A 13,486-nucleotide genomic window follows, 5' to 3' on the forward strand; every position below is an offset into this window, starting at 1 on the left:
TCGAGCGCATCGACTTCACCTCAAGCGCTCGAAGTGCTCGTTTGCGACGACCTCGGTGGCCTATCTCGGTCACGTCATCTCCGCCGACGGGGTGGCGATGGATGCGGACAAGGTGGCGGCAGTCGCCGTCTGGCCGACGCCGCGTTCACCACGCGCCCTCCGCGGGTTCGTGGGCCTCGCCGGCTACTACCGGAAGTTCATCCGGGATTTTGGCCTCATCGCCTCGCCACTCACGCGCCTGCTGCGGCACGAGGCCTTCGCTTGGGATGACGAGGATACCGCTGCCTTCGAGGCCCTCAAGGGGGCCCTGACGACGGGCCCCATCCTCCAGATGCCGGACTTCGACAAGCCGTTCATCGTCGACTGCGACGCCTCCGGGGCGGGGTTCGGTGCCATCCTTCACCAGGGTGACGGGACGCTCGCCTACTTCAGCCGGCCGTTTGCTGCACGCCACCTCAAGCTTGCGGCGTACGAGCAGGAACTCATTGGCTTGGTTCAGGCCGTCCGCCACTGGCGTCCCTACCTATGGGGGCGCTCGTTCCGCGTACGTACGGACCACTACAGACTTAAGTTCCTCTTGGACCAGCGCCTGTCGACGGTGCCCCAGCACCAGTGGATCAGCAAGCTGTTTGGCTTCGACTTCACGGTGGAGTATCGTCCGGGGCGCCTCAACACGGTGGCCGACGCCTTGTCCCGCCGCGACGCCGATCCCGACGCCACTGAGGGAGCCTCGGACGGACGCTTGCTCTGCATCCGCTCGGGGCCCTCCTTCGTCCTCTTCGACCGCATCCGCCAGGCGACGGTGTCCGCGCCGGATGCCCAGCGTCTGCGGCAGCAGCTCGACGCGGGCGAGCTGGACGACCCTTGGTGCGTCATCGACGGCCTTCTCCTCCACGGGCGCCGCGTGTTCGTTCCCGACCACGATGACCTCCGCCACCAGGTGCTGCTCTTGGCGCATTCCGCCGGTCATGAGGGTGTCCAGAAGACCCTCCACCGTCTACGCGCGGACTTCTACATCCCAGGCGATCGGGCCATGGTCCAGGATTGGGTGCATTCGTGCGAGACGTGCCAGCGCAACAAGACGGAGACTTTGCGCCCAGCTGGCGTCTTGCAGCCGCTTGACGTTCCTTCGCAGGTGTGGGCCGACATCTCCATGGACTTCATCGAGGGCTTTCCGAGGGTGGGCGGCAAGTCTGTCATCCTCACGGTGGTTGACCGCTTCTCCAAGTACGCCCACTTCATCGCGCTTGGCCATCCCTACACGGCATCGTCCGTGGCCCGCGCCTTCTTCGACGGTATCGTCCGCCTACACGGGTTTCCCTCGTCCATCGTATGTGACCGAGATCCGGTGTTCACGGGGCACGTGTGGCGGGACCTCTTCCGCATGGCTGGGGTCCAACTCCGGTTCAGCACGGCGTTCCATCCTCAGACGGACGGCCAGTCCGAGGTGGTCAATAAGGTGATCGCCATGTATTTGCGCTGTGTTACAGGTGATCGTCCTCGCGCTTGGGTGGATTGGCTTGCATGGGCGGAGTACTGCTACAACACCTCCTACCACTCCGCCCTGCGCGCTACGCCATTCGAGGTGGTCTACGGTCGGCCACCACCACCTATTCTACCGGTGGATCCAGCGACGGCACGGACGGAGGCAGCTGGCGAGCTCATCCGCGCCCGCAACGAGATGCTGGCCGAGGTGCGACAGCGTCTTGTCCAAGCTCAGCAGGTCGCCAAGCACTACTATGACGGGCGCCACCGCGAGGTTGAGTACGCGGTGGGTGACTGGGTGTGGCTTCGCCTGTTGCACCGCTCTCATCAGTCCCTCGACCCGCGTGCCAAGCGCAAACTTGGTCCGCGCTATGCGGGGCCCTTCATCATCGTTGAGCGGATTGGGACCATGGCGTACAGACTTCAGTTGCCTGAGGGGGCCCGCATTCACGACGTCTTCCACGTGGGACTGCTGAAGCCATATCGCAGTGCCCCGCCGGTGGCCACTCCACCACTTCCGTCGACAGCCGAGGGTCGTCTGCTGCCTAGCCCGGCCAAGGTGCTCCGCGCTCAGCTACGTCGTGATGTTTGGCACTTGTTGGTGCAGTGGGAGGGCCTTTCCGAGGAGGAGGCGATTGGGAGCCCCGCGAGGAGTTCCAGCAGCATTACCCAGACTACCAGCTCGAGGGCGAGCTGTTTGCGCAAGCGGGGAGAGATGTTATGACCGGCCTAGTCTACCGCCGGAGGGGGCCCACTAGCCCAACCGGCCAGGCTTAGTTAGGGGCTTAGCCCAGTTAGCAGATTAGGTTTTCGCAGTTCTCTTATAAATACAAGATGTAATAGACTAAATCGATCAAGCAATAATCAATATCATTATTGCCGACTCCCAGAGGAGGCGGCCTTCTCCCGTCCGCGCCACCCCAAACCCTAGCCGCCGCCTTCCCTCGCGCCCGCGACGGTGCCCTGCCGCCGGCGCCGCCTCTCTTCCTCTCGCTCGCAGCACTTCCACCCCTACAATCTACGCCCTCGTCCCGGTAGAACCCTAATTTCTACCAATGGCACCGGACAACGCTTCTACCCTGCGTGAATCCATCACATTGTGTCATTGTGTGTATCACCGAGACCCTACAACACGATGCCTTCGAGTCTCGACGTTGACACGGTGAATACACACTGCTCCATCTCAGGACCACCACGAGACATTATGTCCTCGAGACATTATCTACTCCAAAAAAAAATACCCTCAGTAGGAAGAACATCACAACACGGTTCTATCGTTTGATCTAGGTTTAGGGTTTTCCTTGGAGCAGCTTAGACGAGAAGAAATGCAGATTGGACTCATATCTATGATGCTCTTATTATTCAGCCTGCAGGTTTTGTCTACCCAGCCACTGTAAAAGATTTGTGGATTCCCAATCAACTGGCTTGGAATGACCAACTCATAGACATGCTTTTTCAGCAGCCTATGATGAAAAAAATCAAGCAAACATCTTTAATCCGCTCACTTGACAACGATATTCTTTGTTGGAAGTTAACTCCATCGGGTAAGTGTAACACCAAAAGTGCGTACCGTGCGTGTCTTCAGAAAATGCAGGAACTTGGAGAACCAGCGCCAAGACATGTTCAACCGGCCACACTTCAAATTTTAAAACAAATTTGGAAGAACAAGCAAATGCCCCCGAGGGTTCAAACCTTTGGATGGAGATTTCTTAGGAGAGCAATTCCTACCGGTGCTCTTGCAGGTAAGTACTCATCTCATATTAGAAAGCTTTGTGCTAGATGCAGCATAGAAGAAGATGACATACATTTGTGCTTTACTTGTCCTTTCTCAAAAGCAGCTTGGTTTAGTGCACCTTGGTTTATCCGCTCAGAATATATTACAACTAATTGCAGCTCTCTCTCACTCAAATTATTCTTAACCTGCTAAATATGAATCACCCATATGCTTCCTTATCAAATATCTTAACTTTTATGTGGTGTATTTGGAAATCTAGAAACGACAACTTATTTAACAGGAAAGCAGGGGCACCATATCAAGTCCATCAGATGGCACAGGCAATAAAAAACAACATGGAAATGTTAAACAGTCCACGGGCTCCTTCTCAGGTTCAGCTGCAGCCTCGAGATACTTCTTTGCAGGATTAATCTTGTGCGATGCAGCTCTCAGATCATGCACACCGAACAACTGTTGACATTTTACCAGATCATGGGGACACGCTGAAGAGTGATCTGCTGATTCCAGAAATAAAAATACACTCAGACGCAACCTGGAAAACGAAAAAGGCTCCAGGAAGGGCGGATATAACATCAAGTGGCATTGGAATATTTTGCCAAATCCAGGAAAGCAACTTCAAGGCAAATGTCTCAATCCAAGCTTCAGCTCCAATGACGTCTTCAGTACTTCAAGCCGAGGCTGAAGCGTTACTTCTTGCTGCTAGAATTGCCAGTACTTTTCAGCTCCAAGATATTACTTTCTTAACAGATAATTCTACCCTTGCTAAAGCTGCTGCAGTTCGTTTAGTCTCACATTCCCAGGTGCCTTGGGAGATTAGGAACCACATTGCTGGATACATCAACTTGACGCAGTCTCTAGGTGCATCAGTATATCACATCAAGAGAGATTTAAATGGAGTCGCTCATGACTCTGCTCATCAGGCAATCAGACAAGATGCGTCTATTCCTATTTTCAGATGCATTAGTTCAGCTCATAGGAATGTTTCCTGTCCTATTCTTTCTGTAGTTCAACAGATGCAATTTCAGGATGTTGTAATCCATGCCGTGAACTGCATATGAGCTGAATATAAATTTGGCGTCTTTGACGCCTTGCCTTGTTCAAAAAAAAAAGATGAGAAGAAATGCACGCTTCAGGAACGACTCCTCCAGCAAGGTAACATACGTCCACCATCTACCATGACAGGGGGCCGGTTTTCACCGGCAGCCGTGCATCCCAACTCGCTGCAAACCGGCCGACCTCCTCCAGCAAAGGAGACGGCCATCATCACCATGCCCGGAGCAGATCCCGGGAATCCTCAGAAGTAGCCTATGTACGAGAGACTACACTCGTCACCGAGGGAGAAGCAACAGGAGAGGCAGCAGGTCTGCCGCCGCTTGCCCAAGCCAAAACACAGGCCCAGATCGAGGCCGGCATCCACGCCACTAACCTAGTTGCCACCGCCCCCACCAGCCGATGCAGAACTAGCCCGGTTGTCACCACCCTGCCTCACTGCTTCTTGGAGAGGAGCACCAGTCTCCGTCGCACCTCCCCCGGTCGAAGCCACATGCAAACTGCCGCCGCATCACATGGTCTTTGCCCGGTGACACCGCAGGCGGTGGCGACGGCAGGGGAGTCATGGTGAGGGGCGAGGGGCGAGAGGAGGGATGCGGTGGGAGTCCCGATGTGGTGCGTGGCTTTGATCGGGATGGCCTCTGCTTTGAATACTTTTTCAGGAAATGCTGAAAATGTGGAGATATACATGCAATTTTAATTTTGGAATTTATTTGTTATTTTAAAATATTGCCTAAAAGGGGCAATGTTTTGGCTTTTAGGTGCATATGCTTTCTTTTATTTTAAAATGCATCTTTGATATATTTTAAAAAATGTTAAAAAATTCAAACACAAATTTTACATCTACATCTTCACATGCTACGTGCGTACAAGGTCCTTGTATGAAAAATATATTTGTCGTCTAGGATGTGTAAAAAAAAAAATTAATGCTAAAATAAGGCCTTTTGTGAGACATGTTTTGTTTTTTTATATCGATCGCAAAAATATCGTTTTTTCACGAAATTGCACAAACACATATTGGTTATTGAGATGTAAATTTGTTAGAATTTTTTAACAATTAAAAAATAATTTTATACGGAGAGAAGATATACACTCAGGTACCAAATTGATTCCGAGTTTAAAATGCTTTTCAAATAAAAAGAGTATACACACCCAAGATATGCAATTGAGTCAGAATACCGCCCTCAATCCTTTCTCTCGGGTAAATGACGATACCGTTAGCTTTAATATTTTATTACAAAAGATCTCTTTCATCATCTCTGGTATCAAGCCAAATAACATTTAGTATATTCTCTTTCCATTTTTTACATTCACTTAGATCGTTAGATGTGAAAGAATTAAAGAGGAATGATGTGGATGATACCTTTCTAATACAAAAATCCTTAGTCCATCTTAAAATACTCCCTCCGATTCATATTACTTGCCACTAGTATAGATGTACCTAGAACTAATACGAATATGAATCTGAGGGTGTACTTGGACCTCCAGGCGGAGGGGGATTACGTTCCTGGCTTCCTGCAGTTTAAAAAAAATGAATTAGTGCTAGGAGGAACTAGACACTAAATGATATAGTATAAGCGTGACCTCGGCGTGAGAATTCCAACCACTGGGAGGAACTAGACACTAAATGATGTAGACACTAAATTCGTTCCTGATAGGAATTGAACTCTGGTCGTTGGGGCGCACCACTGCGACCCCAACCACTGGGCTATGCCCACGTCCTCGGCTTCCTGCAGTTTTAACCCAAACCTACTGAATATGGTTTTGCCATGTCCGACTTTCCCCCCTTCTCCAGTTCGATGACAGTAACAAGATCTAGAACATGCAGCAGACATATGCTCAAGCGGTCAAGCCGTCAGGACACAAGCTTGTCTAGTAAGTACACCGTTCGTTAACGCACCTCATTCTTCATCAGTCCTGTGGCTGCTCCGCCATAAACTCCCGTCCTTATCAGTGAAGAGCTTGTCGCTCGTCGGGCCACTTTCCAAGCCGCTTGCTTGCTGCTCACTAGCTCTTTCCTCTTGTCTCTGGACAGTTAGCTAGGATTTAATGCTCGACGCAGGGGGCCATAGTCCTTGCGCTGAACAGAATTGTGGGCATTTCCTAATTTCATTTCCACTTGGAGATTCGTTTTCTCGGGTGCTTGCTGCTCTAGCTAAGAATATGGCGATGGTAAGGAGATGCCTTTGCAGATCCGAGGAAGACCTCAAAGGTAACGAACAGTTAAACTGTCTTTCGTTCCCAGTGTTTAGCGTGGCCAGCTCTTAGCACTTGGAGTTCTTTTCAAGAGAAAGTTCACTATGGTTTAGATAATCAGCAAGGTATTAGATTCTGATATATATCTGATAATGGTAGCTTGATGATGGCTAAGGTGTTAGGCTCTGTCAAAATTTTCAGCATCCTCGAGAAAGAGGAGGTAATTAGTTAGAGCTGACTTTGTATCCAAAGCTGACTTGATTCTCTTTCGCTCAACAGAAGTGCTTAGGACAACAAATATCCAGCTTTTCTCCTACAAAGAGATAAAAAGAGCAACGGACAACTTCGACCACGTTAAGAAGCTAGGCAGAGGTGGCTTCGGAACCGTGTACAAGGTACTTTTACCTCCTTTTCTAGAATCTGAATCTTTCATCTTCGAGGGAAGAATGCAACGAGAGAGACGAGTTTAGCTAAGTCAAGCTTTTCTGCTCCGTGACGCATGCAGGGAACCTTTGGAGATGGCACTGCTTTTGCTGCAAAGGTTCTGTCTTCTGAATCCGAACAGGGGATCAGGGAGTTCCTGACCGAGATAGAGAGCATCGCTGAAGCCAAGCATGCCAACCTAGTCAGGCTGCTGGGCTGCTGTGTCCAGAAGCAAAGCAGGATCCTGATCTACGAATACGCCGAGAACAACAGCCTCGATCATGCACTGAAAGGTATTTGGTTCTACTAATCCATATCTGTATACTGGAGTACTGCACATACCGATCGGACTCCACTTATTTATGCCTATATATTGTAGCTTTAGGTTCAGGCTGTTCAGCGGGTGGAGCAACGGATCTCACATGGACCGTAAGATCGGCGATCTGCTTAGGCACGGCCAAGGGGCTGAGCTACCTCCATGAAGAGCACGAGCCAAACATCGTGCACAGAGACATCAAGGCGAGCAACGTCCTGCTCGACGGAAGCTATAGCCCCAAGATCGGAGACTTCGGCCTGGCTAAGCTGTTCCCGGACAACGTCACTCATGTCAGCACGCGCGTGGTCGGGACGACGTATGTAAGCCGTTGTTTCGAACAAAAGCATCGAAGAGCAATGTCTGCGTACGGAGTACATTACTTGCATGAACCGTTGCTTACTTGCCCTCTGCACTCCTGCAGTGGATACCTGGCGCCGGAGTACGTCGTGCACGGGCAGCTGACCAAGAAGGCCGACGTGTACAGCTTCGGGGTCCTGGTGCTCGAGATCATCAGCGGACGGAGGGTCTCGCAGTCGATTCGCTCAGACACCTTCCTCGTGCGACAGGTCGACCGTCCGGTCAATTCTCCCTTGCGATCAACCTGATCCCGCCGTGCTTCTGCTCACGTGCCGCCATTGTTGCCGTTTCTTGCAGGCATGGCTGTTCTATGAACAGGGAAGGCCGCTGGACATCGTGGACGCGAGTATGAAGGACTACCCGGAGGCGGAGGCACTCCGGTTCGTCAAGGTCGGCCTGGCGTGCACGCAGGCGGCCCCGAGCGGCCGGCCGATGATGCGGCAGGTGGTCAAGATGCTGACGCGCCCCGCCGCGTTCCTTGAGCTGGAGATGCGCCCCGCCGCGGGCTGGCCCGTGTCAACGAGTAGCGCTAGCAGTATCACAAATTCCACCTCCATCACTTGCACTGAAATTGTCCCTAGGTAGATACACCGGACACGTGGGGAGTATGTATTGTAGCTTTAGGTTCAGCATGTTCAGAGGGTGGACCAACAAATTTCGCAGATGGCTAACTACTTCATTTAGCAAAATGGAACTTGACTAGTCAGCTTGCACGTGCAATGCACGTTGTAAAATTAAAATTTTAATGCATGTCTCAAATTCAAAATTTGAATATGCAGAGCTTACAAATGTCAATCCACATATGTCCTATCATGTGTGTGCAATGATTAGGATTGGAGAAACCACTTTGAATAGACCACATGCACTGCATGCCTCAAATTTAAAATTTAAATCAGGTTTCAATTTCTAATTTTGAATATGCAAAGCTTACAAATGTCAATCCACAAAACAACATGTGCATCTCCACTTTTGTCACGTTGAATCCCTCACTGGCAAAATCACCACAGTTAGGTTTTAGGAGTAAGCAGCTGTCGTCGTAGTTTTGTAAGTTCAGCTTGACCAAAGAAATAACTCTTAATTACATTGAAACATTCTCTAAAAATAGTACTTCATCCATCCCACACTTATGCCTAGATACATTTAAATTTAGATAACTCTAAGACATCCATTGCGGAATAGAGGAAGTACTAAGAGCTTAACATATGGAGATTCCCATAATTATCAAATCAAACTTTTTACAGCAACAATTGAACCATCACGTGAAAAAACTGAAGCATACTTCTGGGGATCATGTTGATCTGTAGCTAAGAGGAGGTATCAGGTACTGCAGAATGGAATTAAAAAAGCAATAACATGTCATATAGGAAAGCATGAACATAAACTGTGAGCATATTTAACCATCAGATCAAGCACCATAGGGGTAAAAGAAGACATATCATGTTTGCTGCAAAGAAAATAGATTACCAAAATGAACTGGGACAACGTGACTCAATTAGCAAGAACAAAGAAGCACACGTAACTTCACAGGAAATGAAAAAGAAACAAACGATATGACTGTATTAGATTTCCAGCATCACCAATAGACACAAAACAAGATTTTAGAACATGCCATTACCAAACATGGCATAATACACACACATGTCATATCACCCATAATAATGTACTGATGTTAACTTAAACAACAAATGATAATTGGAAAGAGGAAGGACACAGTTCGTGTTTAAACCAGACAGTACTGTCAATGTCGTGGATGTAACCACGGCAGATGCTACAGGGGGTAGCACTTCGTTGATGCGAGGGGAAGGGAACATCGCCATCTACGGGTCGAGGTGCAAGAGACGCAAGGGTTTTACCCAGGTTCAGCCCCTCCGGAGAGTAAAAGGCCTACGTCCTGCTAGATCTTTATTGCTCAGTGGAGAATTACAATGGGGGGGCTCGATCGGCGGCTACGCCGAGAGCGGACAGGGGGAGATGGGATCTCGAGTAAGGTGTCCTCTAGGGTTTAAGCTCGGGGGTTTATATAAGCACCCCCGATCTAGGGTTACATGGAGATAACTCCGAATCATATCAGTTGCTACTAATCCGGCATACGCTAACCCTCTCGAAAGTAATCTTCTTGTCCAGCCGCGTGGACCTCCTCCTTGGGATCACGGCCTCCCGCCTTAGGGCCCAGTCGCTTGGGCGACTGGCGGTCCACCCGAGCCTCCATCTTCATGGCGAGTGGGACTGGCGACCCACCCCCTATGGGCATACCCCCATCAGTAGTCCCCAAGCGCGGTGGTGAAGAAGCGCGGATCTGGAGCAAGTCTTGGAGAGGCGTGGTGATGGATCAAGGTGAGTCGCCGCCGGGCTTCCGAAGATAAAGTTGCGGGTGCGGTGCCGCCTCCGCCGCCGGAACTTGATCGCCGGCCGGCGTGTGACAGTCGGCTTTAGCCAGTCGCCATTTGCCAGTCGACGCGTAGTCATCACAGAGACACGTGGAGAGGCCAACGGCTAGATTTCACGTTGACCGAGGCGCGAACCGTTTGCATGTTGTTGACCGTTGGGCCTGACATGACCGCTAACGGCTAGTTTAACGGCTATTCAGCCGGAGACGGCGCAGATCTTGACCGTTGATTGCGGGGCGGCGATTCCGGGACGATTCAACGAACAGATTTCATCCTTAATCTGGGCGAGTGCGGACGGTATAAAAGGGCTGCCCCTGGGATTAGGGTTCAACACTCCTCCGCATTCATCTCCCATCTTCCCCCCATCTCATCTTCATTCCAAACTTCACACGCATCCATGGCGACGAAAGGCTGGGGCAAGTCGAAGGTCACGCGGGAATCTCTCCTCCCGTACGTCGCTTCCGGGGTCATCCCGGAGTTCAACCAAGAGCGATGGCGAGTTCCGCCGGCGAACGAGGCGGAGCCCCTCCCGCGGTCCGGGGAGTTCGTGATCTTCCTGAGCTTCCTCGATCGCGGGTTCGCTCTCCCCACCTCCGATTTCCTCCGGCAGCTGTTGGCCTTCTACAGCATCAAGGTCTCCGACCTCGGGCCGCACAGCGTCCAGCAGATTTCTCTGTTCGTGGCGCTGTGCGAATGCTACTTGGGCTGTCCGCCCTACTTCCCGCTGTGGGTGTCCATCTTCCACGGGCGGGCGACTCGGGCCAGCAAGAACAGCGAAGCACTCATCCCAAACGGGGAATCACCTTCCGTGTGAAGTCCGGGGAAAGCTTCATCGACATGGCGCTCCCCAAGAAGGCGCAGTCGCTGTGGCGCCGCTTCTGGTTTTACGCCAAGGAGTACACTCCCCCGGGCGAGGTATGCATTCCCCAGTACAGCCCCGAGCCAAGCATCCCGCGGCGCCTCAATGTCCGGTCGCTGCCGCGCGAGCAGGAGAAGGTGGTGAAGGATATGCGCCAAGCGATCCAGGCGCTGAAAGATAGCGGCCTGACGGCGGTCGACATGTACAACTGTTGGCTTGGCCGGCGGCTGATCCCCCTGCGGTGCCGAGCTCACCCCATGTGGGAGTACCGGGGGCAGAACGACCGCACCCGGTCGACGGCGACCGAGTGGGACGAGGGCGAGTACCGGAAGGCACTTGCCAAGATCACCACTGCCACCTTCACCTCCTTCGAGGACGGCTTGCAGCCTTACACCGAAGACACCCCGGCGCCTCAGGTAATGCTTCGTATGGCGACTTCGCACGGCTTGGCCGCGTTTCTTCCTTTCTGACTTGTTCCTTTGATTCTATTATTAGCGTTGGCAGAAGATCGCGGACCACCTCCCTCCTCTCGCCGGGAAGGAACCACCGGAGATGACCGAGGGCGAGGAGGAGGAGGTCGACGAGGAGGAGGAGCGCACCGAGTCGGACTCCGAGGCGCGGGACTTCATTAGACTCCCGCGCGGGTCGAAGAGAGGTGCCGAGTCCTCGTCCCAGGGCGCGGCCGAAGAAGAAGCGACCTCTCGCCCGGAGGACAAGGCGGAGCCCTCCAAGGAAGGGGCCGAGCCACTATCGAAGCGACTGCGCCCCACTCTCCTGGAAGGGTCCATGAGGCTTCAGCGTCCCTTGAAGGAGGCAATCGACGCGGGAGCTCGGGCCGGTCCGGGCGTAAGAGCGATTCCCACGGTGAAGTAGGTACTCCTTGTCGAGCTTGTTCTCCTTGCGGCTGGATTGGGTGTCGATTCACCTCGCCTTCCTGTAGGTCCAAGAAGAAGACCTTGGCAAAGCCGCCCGCGGCTGGGGTGGCGGCCACGAGGGCGGCCGAGGCGAAGAAGAAGGCCGCGGAGAGGAAGGCGGCGCCATCCGACCTTGGGGGCGCGGGGTCGGCTCCGGAAGAGCCTGCCGCCGCGCGCCAAACGGAGAAGGCGAGCACCGGCCACGCCGAGCCCACCGCCGACGTTTTTCCTCTACCCAGCATGGCTCGCGGGGGCATGGCGAGCGCGGCGACGGGTCCGGACGCTGCTCCGCCCGTGGTGGAGGAGGAGTCGACTGACGTCGGATCGACCGAGGGGCAAAAGGCACCCGAGGTTGAAGAGGACATCGTCGAGGAGGGCGGCCTATCGGAGCCGCTGAAAGAGCGCCGGTCCAAGGCCGCTAGGGACCGAGCCCCGCCCAGTGACGCCGACACGCGGACGGGCGAAGTTCCGTCGACTGAGGCGGTGATGCGAGCGGACGGGCCGACCGAGTCGCGTCATCCGCCGCCGTCTTCCTTGACCTTCACCGAGCTCCACACGGCGCTTGGCGAAGCGCACGTGGTAAGTGTCGCTGAACTCGTAGCCTAGTCACCCCCAGTCCCCGAGGGTCGACTTGGTCTGAAAGGGCGAGTCGAGTCTCTTCTGTTTTTCGTTTGTTGACCTTAGCATTTTTTTTTTTTTTTTTTTTTTTGGTTTCCGCAGGCGGAGATTAAGCGACTGACCGCGCTCGTGGAGGAGGCGGCACAGAAGAACCGGAAGCTGATTGCTCTGGGCAGTAAGTCATGCCCGCTCGCCGTCCTCTCTCAGTGTCACTGGCCCTGGCGTTCGTTCTCACCGTTTCCTTTTCTTGTAGCAGAGGCGCAGGCAAAGGCTCTTGCCGAGGCTCGGGAAGGATTCGTCAAGGAGTCCTTCTACCGTGAAGCCGAGTTCCGGGCGCAGCAGGCCGAAGAGGCCCGGAAAAGGGCAAAAGCGGAGGTGGCGGAATTGACGAAGGTCCTGGAGCAGAAGGGCCGGGAGCTGGAGGACGTCATCGCCGAATACAAGGTAAAGCTGGAGGCCGCGACTGATGCGCGGGACTCTGCGCGTGGGGCTGCCGCGTCTCTGCGGGAGGAGGTGGCGGCCTTGAAGCAGCAGCACGCCAAAGAACTTGCTGCGGAGAAGGAGGCGTCCGAGGGCATCGTCCTGGCGGTGCAGGCCGAGAAGACCAACTTCGAGGCTTTCGTCAGAGAGATGTCGCGGCAGATTCTTGGTAAGTTCCTGTCTTCGCACTTTCTGTTTACTTGCCGGGAGTTCGAGCATCTGACCACTGCGAGTCGGCCTCGGGGGTCAGTCCCCGAGTGTGGCGAGTCGGCCTCGGGGGTCAGTCCCCGAGCATGGCGAGTCGGCCTTGGGGGTCAGTCCCCGAGCGTGGCGAGTCGGCCTCGGGGGTCAGTCCCCGGGCATGGCGAGTCGGCCTTGGGGGTCAGTCCCCGAGCGTGGCGAGTCGGCCTCGGGGGTCAGTCCCCGGGCATGGCGAGTTGGCTCCGGGGGCCAGTCCCCGAGCGTAGCGAGTCTGCTTTGGGGGCCAGTCCCCGAGCATGGCGAGTCGGCATTGAAGGGGAAGTTCTCATTTTTTCCTTTTCCTTGTGTTGTTTACTGCAGGTACGTGTGACTTCGTGGAGACGGCGACTCCGCGGGAATGCCTGTCAACCGCGACCGCGCGTATCATCGCCTGTGCGGGGGAGATACTTGCCGCGCTCCAGTACC

At 53.6% G+C, this 13,486-nt stretch overlaps 1 protein-coding gene across 1 annotated transcript; it reads left to right on the plus strand.

The window, feature by feature from the left end:
* The first annotated feature begins 6,249 nt into the window (after nucleotides 1-6,249).
* On the plus strand, nucleotides 6,250-8,240 carry LOC127309470 (cold-responsive protein kinase 1-like). Its single transcript, XM_051340322.2, has 6 exons — nucleotides 6,250-6,482; nucleotides 6,746-6,861; nucleotides 6,972-7,182; nucleotides 7,269-7,521; nucleotides 7,627-7,771; nucleotides 7,860-8,240. The coding sequence occupies exons 1-6, from the start codon at nucleotides 6,320-6,322 to the stop codon at nucleotides 8,145-8,147; spliced, it is 1,176 nt and encodes a 391-aa protein (XP_051196282.1). The 5' UTR covers nucleotides 6,250-6,319; the 3' UTR covers nucleotides 8,148-8,240.
* Nucleotides 8,241-13,486: the final 5,246 nt, after the last annotated feature.

The sequence above is a fragment of the Lolium perenne genome, chromosome 6, assembly GCF_019359855.2.
Source record: "Lolium perenne isolate Kyuss_39 chromosome 6, Kyuss_2.0, whole genome shotgun sequence".
NCBI lineage: Eukaryota > Viridiplantae > Streptophyta > Magnoliopsida > Poales > Poaceae > Lolium > Lolium perenne.

Excerpts from the sequence above, each read along its gene's own strand:
- LOC127309470 (XM_051340322.2), top strand. The coding sequence starts at position 6,320 with ATGCTCGACGCAGGGGGCCATAGTCCTTGCGCTGAACAGAATTGTGGG. Across the intron at positions 6,483-6,745 it reads ATCCGAGGAAGACCTCAAAG|AAGTGCTTAGGACAACAAAT; the intron begins GTAACGAACAGT and ends TTCGCTCAACAG. Across the intron at positions 7,772-7,859 it reads ACACCTTCCTCGTGCGACAG|GCATGGCTGTTCTATGAACA; the intron begins GTCGACCGTCCG and ends CGTTTCTTGCAG.